Source organism: Gossypium hirsutum, chromosome A01 (genome assembly GCF_007990345.1).
Source record: "Gossypium hirsutum isolate 1008001.06 chromosome A01, Gossypium_hirsutum_v2.1, whole genome shotgun sequence".
NCBI lineage: Eukaryota > Viridiplantae > Streptophyta > Magnoliopsida > Malvales > Malvaceae > Gossypium > Gossypium hirsutum.
Genome location: NC_053424.1, coordinates 88448278 through 88455391, shown reverse-complemented (window position 1 = coordinate 88455391; position 7114 = coordinate 88448278). Strand labels below are relative to the sequence as shown.

At 28.9% G+C, this 7114-nt stretch overlaps 1 protein-coding gene across 3 annotated transcripts; it reads left to right on the top strand.

Moving 5' to 3' along the window:
- Window positions 1–2970: 2970 nt before the first annotated feature.
- LOC107920775 (mitosis protein dim1) lies at window positions 2971–6344 on the top strand. 3 transcript variants are annotated; one of them, XR_001690774.2, is made up of 4 exons: window positions 3202–3572; window positions 3655–3778; window positions 4220–4388; window positions 6066–6344. XR_001690774.2 is itself a non-coding variant. In XM_016850620.2 (3 exons), exons 1-3 carry the CDS (start codon window positions 3226–3228, stop codon window positions 6188–6190), a joined length of 267 nt encoding a protein of 88 aa, XP_016706109.1. In that variant the 5' UTR covers window positions 2971–3225; the 3' UTR covers window positions 6191–6344. The 3 variants fall into 3 exon arrangements, 1 of the variants encoding a protein (XP_016706109.1); XM_016850620.2 differs by lacking the exon at window positions 4220–4388 and having other exon boundaries at window positions 2971–3243; XR_001690773.2 differs by lacking the exon at window positions 4220–4388 and having other exon boundaries at window positions 3259–3572.
- The last annotated feature ends 770 nt before the right edge of the window (window positions 6345–7114 follow it).

Sequence of the window (7114 nt, the reverse complement as noted above, 5' to 3'; positions counted from 1 at the left end):
TTGATTATTAACCAAGAATTATTGCTATTCAAAAGTGATGAGTTACGTCTCTTGTTACTAAAAGTTATGTTACTTCATTATTAACAAAATATTATGATTATTCAAGTTATAATATGCAATGAATAATTGTGTTATTCTTAATAGATGTGATTATCCAAATAGGCATTTATTGTATAATTATATCATAAGAATTCTTAAAAATAAGAAAGGATTTTCATTTACATGGATATTAAGACATACCAAAAGTTAAGAAAATACTCTTGCTATGCTCTGCTCGTTGTTTAGTGGATTGTATTCATCAGTGCAAAACATAGACAAACATTGGGCTTCATTATATCCTTAAAGTTCATTTGTTTGTAACTCTTTTGGATACCAAAATATAGGTTAGGGCGAATAGAACCTTTAGTGTAGTTATTTCGTCATTAATGCTTGTAACTTTTTGAATAGATTGATTTAATAAAATCTCATCATTTATATATTTTTTTGTATTTGTCCTCAGATTTTTGCATGAAAAACATAATATATAAACAAATGTTGAGTCATTAATTACCTAATGTTTAACTAATATTAAATTGCATCATGTGGTTACATTATGATGTGAGAAGACAACTTATGTTGGTTACAACAAAAGTTTAAAAAATTTTCTTAAACCAAGTTTGTTGTGCTATAATAAACCTAAATCGAGATGTACATGTGCTTTGTGCAAGTTGGATTCAAGTTGATATTGACTTTCAACCAAATGACCTTTTTCACTATCCTTAAATCACAAATTGCCTCAAGTATGGGCTTGAGCAACATGAACCAAGTCACATAATGAAAATGATTTATTTACTTTCAGTAGGAAAGTAAATTCTCTCTGTAAACAGATAACTTTTTGATATTCCTAGAAAATAGAATTTATTCTTTTTAAATAAATTACCAATACTTTCTGGCAAAGCGACGATGTATGAAAAAATGATTGTAATTAGGTTAATCGATAGTCTCTATTTATAAAGAAAAGTACTAGAGTTCTGCTTAAATAAAATCTGATTAAATAATATTATTTTAATAAAAAATACAACTCCTACTCTAATTGAAGAGTGAGGGGCGGTGACACTCTTGTAGATATACTAAGGTTGTCGCCCCTTATATTACATACAAAGCTCAATTTTGGGCCTCTCATGTATTGATCCAATTATATGTGTTTCTTGTATTTTTTATTCAATACTTATAATTTATCCAACCCACTATTTATTTTTTATTACCCAAAATAAATATTATTTATTTAATCAATTAATTTAATTAATTAACTAAATTAATTACTCAATTAAATAATTTTCTCAACACAATTAGAATTTATGAAGAAAATATATTTAATTTTCTTATTCAATAAATTCATAATGACTTAATTAATTTAATTCCATCATTGAATTCTATTTATTTAATTATAATTAATTAAATAAAAATTTGAATAATCATAAATTTATTTCTTACTAATTTCTTGTACGTAACGAGAAAACTCATTCACTGTGGATAGTGACACGTGCGACCTATTTCTCTCACTTTATCGTTTTTCATTTATTTCTATTCATTAGTTCTACATGCAATTCGCTTTTGGTTATCTCGAACTAGAGGAAAGATCGATTAGACATATATAATTAGGGTTCAAATAATTTATAATTAAGCTTTAGCTTTTCCCCTATAACATTATTTAGTCAGGAAGTCATTCTACTAAAGTATCGTGAATAAGCTCCCTCTTATTATATATCATTACGAAAGCTACTTAATAAGTGCTCGTCCAATGGCCTTGTAATAATTGTGTTACCCTTATAGCATATTCTTAATATCTTTGAGATAAATTTGTTCTTCCAATATGATCTTATTTTATCTCATGATAACCATTGCATCTTCCTTTATGAGAAATCATTTACTATCAAGTAGTAATTAAATCATTTATCACTAAGAAAAATGACACATGACCATGTTTTCTTTGCATCTATCATGTAATGCCAATGAGAGAATATCATTTACCCTTTAGTTGTGCTATGAATTTTATAGTTGTAAAATAATGTTACATACTACAAAAGTCGTATACCAACATACCAATTGCCATATCCCAAAAATCGCTCTAGTAGTGTCGGTGTTAGGAAACCAAGAATCCGATTCAGATCCTGAAATTAGATTTGCAATGGTTAATAAATAATAGAATAATAATCAGGTCTAAAATTTAGAGTCGAAAAATTAACATTAAGCATTCGAGAAATAATTTTCTTAAAATGGATTTCAAAAACAAATTTGAATTTGAAAATAATTAAGAAAATATGTCTTAATTTATATTAAAGGACTAATTTAAAAAATGGTAAAATGGACAGTAGCTTAAAAGAAAAATCCCCAAAATTTTAAAAATTGTTCCTCCGTTATGTATTTAAACACCGCCCACATCTCTTCCCTCTATTAGGTTTCCATTTGAAAAATCCCCTAAAATCAAGTTAGAACTTTTTCTCTCACATTAACTAACCCTTACTTATTTTCTTGTTTTCCAAACATCAAACTTACTTTCAATTTTAAAGAAAATTCCTCTTTACTTCATCAATTTCTTCACCTATTCTCAAATATTTTTTTTATCAAATTAGAATATCAACTCGTCACTCTTATTCAATTAAAGTAACATTCTGATTTCTATTGATAAATCTAAGCTTGTTGTTTCTACAATTCAAAATTTAATCAATTATATTGAGAATTGCATAGATCTAAAGCTTTTAAACCAAAATTTGGCTTAAAAATGATGAAACTCGAAATATTAAGTTAAATGATTGCTTTAAATTGATTTTCAACTTATTTTGAACTGATTAGAAGGCCATTGATCTCAATTTGATAGATTGCTAAAGAATTTTAAGAAATTGAGAGTTTCTTTGATTGTTCATGTAAGCTCAATTTTTCAAAAAAGTTATATATGAAGAATTAGGTGTTTTAGATGACTTAGATATGTAATAATATGATATTTAGGGTGGTTAAATTAGAAACAAAAATTGAGTAATAAAATCACTTATTTCAATTTACTAGTTAAGTTTTTGGTATTAAAAAGGGAAAAGCATAGATCTGCAATATTTTTTCTATTTGAATGTGATTAAGGTTGCTAGTGATGAGTCTATATTGTGTTTAATATGTATGCAAAGTGTTGAATCCATCAAAAGCCTTTATGAGCAAAGAAAAGGGTAAAGAAAAGCTAATTTGAGCTTTTGGCATATGAGCAATAGCGAATTGGTGAGTAATTGGAATCATTGCTTCTAAGCACAATTCACTAAGGCCTTGTTTGTTTCGCATGAATGGCTTAGCCATTTCTCCCTTATTCAACCCAACAGTCTTATTCAGGGGTTTGGTTGGCTGTAAAACCTATTCAATGGAATAGCTATTACAGCCTTATTCCTCAAAACCACTGAATAGCAATTCAACGCCATCACTAATGAATGGCTATTCAACGCTTCCAGTAATACACAAGATTATTTTTCTTTCCTTTTCTACTCATCTCACATCTCTTCACACTCCCACTCCCATCTGAGATTTTTTCAACAAATCTCAAAGATTATCGTGCGGTATAAAATTTCTCTGTTTTATTTAAACTTTCTCTTCTTACTTTCTCTTTACCCTCACCATTCTTCCAATATACCTGTATAGAATGTTTGGAGTAAGCAAGAAGAGGGGTTTGAAAGAACAACAGCAGCAGCCATGGTGAAGAAGATTAGCGTAACAAAGAAAGCCTTAATTCTAGGTTTAATCAAACCCTCAAGAATGTCCAAAGGTACCTCTTTCTAATCGTTCCAATTTCCCATTACTTTTCTTCCTCTATTTTCTTTCTGGTTTCTCAATGTTGATTTTGGTTTGCTCTTTTTCATTGGATTTAGAGAAAGACCTTTTGATCTTTCAAATTTCAGTTTTGATTCTGAATTCCTGTGGAAGAATTTTTCCTCTTTCGGGAGAAATTTTGATTTCACAAAAGTTTTCAATTAGGTTTATTGGGTTTAATTTGTTGCGGTTTGCACTTAGATTGAAAGCGCTTTTTGGGAATTAAAGCCAGATCTCACAAGTTCTACTTAATGGCATAACCTAATTTTTTTCTTTTGGAGGATGATCCTTTCATCTTTGTGCTCAGATCATAGTATTTATCTAGTTTTCCCTAAAAAGTCTAATATTTTGGTTTATGCTGTAATTTGATCATGGCATTATTTTTGAGGAATCATAGGCATCACAGGGGTTCAAAAAGGGTTACTCATTGTCTTTTAGCATAGAGGGAGAGGCCATGGATTTGGCATACTAAATAGTTGTATCTTCATATTAAGAAGTTTGAGAGGTGGGAGACGGTTAAAGTGGTAAAGGCAAGGAGAAATTTTGTGCTCGTAAGGAAGAATTCGGTAAGTATTTCTTGAAATTTACACACACTTACTCGTTTAGTTAATTGTTAAGTCGAATTAAACTAGTTGGTGACTTCAATTAAGTCGTCCGAATTTTATTATTAAACTGTCAATTAGCTGCTATTGATTTTTGGTTAGGAGTAAATAAATCATGTTGGAAATTTGAAGAAATGGTTGTAAATAAAAAAAAATGGCTATTGTTGGTTATAGTGTGAGTTTAAGTTATTTCTTGAATGATTTATTGTACTCTAATGCTGGTATGTGTGATGAAAATTGAAGGAAAAGTCTTGATGATTGTTAGTTGTTGAGTGAACTGTTGAGGTATGCAAACTCCATGCATGCTGTCAGAATATGACTTTTTGTAATGAAATTAAGGTAACCTGCTGCTGGAATTGATTAAATATTAATGTCCTAAGCTGAAATTAGAAGATGTCATAGTTATAATTAAGATTTCCTACTGCTGAGTCTTGATTAAAATGTAAGTATTTATGCTGTAAGTATTTATGTTGTCTTAAACCATTATCTAAAGTAGATTAATTGTCGTAATTTAAACGGTCTTAATAATGAAATTGTGGTATCTTCAAACGACAAATTGAGAGGGGTTATAGCTGTGATTTATAGTGCTTTGGTGCCGTGGTTAAAATGTATAACTCTGGGATTGATATTGATGATGTGTCGTTAATGAGTAAATTGCATTTTATTTGCCAAATGACTTGTTATTTTAGAAGTAAAAATTGAGTGTTGCTAATGGTGAGTTTTCTTTAAACTCGTTTTGTTATTTTCATGCTTAAAATATATATATTAAATTAGCATTGATGTTTCGGTTTCGATTTAATGGCTGAAAATGTTCTTTAAAATTTCAAGGCTACTTACTGTCTAGCTTTAGCTAGATTCGTTCATTGTAAGTTTAAATGCTGCTCGGAAATAGTGTAAAAATTACTGCTATCCAATTTTGTGCCCCTATTATGCTGTCCAAAATTTAAACAAATTAATGGTTCTATTTTCATGTCGATTGAGGGCTGTAAAGACAGTCCCATTTGTTGCATTATGCTATTCAGTTTTGGGACCAAATAATTGTGTATTGCTGGATTAAAAATCATGGATTGTTGCTGTGATGAACTAATAAATTTCAATACTGTTGAGTGTGTTCTTGCGGGATACAAATGCCCTGCATGTTGCTGTCTTATGCTGTCCAAAATAGGACAAATTGAATGTGCTTGTGAGTGAGTTTTTCAAAGGAAACTTTGCAAATTCTCATGTTTAAATTCTGATGTTTGCATGCAGGTAAGCTATGGTTGTAGGGTTTATAAATCGAGTTTAGTAGCTAAAATATTATGTTATTCTTAATAAGTTCGGTTGTTAGTAGTGAAGTAAAAATTTGACAATTAAATGCTTAAATGACTGCTGGAAACTACAGCTTGAAAGCTCATTATTCCAGCATGTAAATACTTATTTGAATGTGTTGTATTATGTGGAGCAATTGGTCAGCTGCATGTATGAAATAAAAGAAAACAATAGTTGTTAAATATTAGTTTTTGTTACTGATCGAAAGGGATAGATTCGTTGTTAAAGGGGCTGTAAATTGGTGTTAATTAAGCTGTTCGAATGGGGCTAATAAAACAGTTTGAATGTGATGCTATTAAGCTGATTTAATGCAAAGTTAACTCTTTTTTTCAGAAACAAGCTCTCTCAAGGACAAACAGGAGTTCATAGATATTATTGGGACTGTATACGGTGAGGCAAGGAAAGGTCGTGGTTTGGTAATCGCTTCGAAAGATTACTTGACAAAGTACTGCTATTGAGTATTTTTCCAACCTGTAGTTGATCAGAATGTAGATTGTATGTAGATATGTGTGTCGTTTGCAATGCTTGGTTTCATGAATGTGGAGGATAATCCAATTTGAGATGAAACTTTGAAATATATATTTTATGTGCTCTTTTGATGCTTGTTTACAATATAGCACCTTAGCTTGGAGCAACTTTCTTTACGGATGTTTGATAAGGAACAAGTGTTTTAATTTAACTATATAAAAATATAAATGATATGTTTATAAAGATGATAATATGTTGATTCAGCCATGGTTGTAGATGGATCTTCCAATTAACCCAATTGAAGATTATATAAACTTGATTATAAAAGATAAAAGAAATTTAGTAAAGGAAGAAAAATAGTCCAAGGAAAAAATAAATGGATAATGGAACATTTAGCACGTTAAATATGTGTTTAAAAATAATAAAGTAGTTATATATTATTTTTATAATATTATATATTATGATTTTTATTAATTCATATTTTAATAATAATATTAAGAATGTTATTAAATTATATATTATTTTATTAAATTGTATTTAATAATACTTATGTTAAAATATGATTAAATTATTTATTTATTATTATTAAATTATATTTAATAATAATTTTATTAAAATTTAAAAATAATAATTATCTATTTAAAAAATTCTACTAAGGGTATTTTGGTCATTTAAGTCTTTTTCCTTATACTATTATAACATCTATTCCATTCAACCAAACACAAGAATACTATTACAACTCTATTTCATTCCATTCAACCAAACAACTGAATTATTGATTACAGGTTTATTCTATTACAACTCTATTTCATTAATCCCAACCAAACGTGCCCTAAGTTAATTGGGAGCTTAGGTTAGCCTAAACATCTATCCTAAATTCCGAATGTAAGTTTTCTTACTCGATCTATGTTATA

Coding starts and splice junctions, on each gene's coding strand:
- LOC107920775 (XM_016850620.2), top strand. Junction 3,779..6,065: donor ACCCTCAAGAATGTCCAAAG/GTACCTCTTTCT, acceptor TCTTTTTTTCAG/AAACAAGCTCTCTCAAGGAC.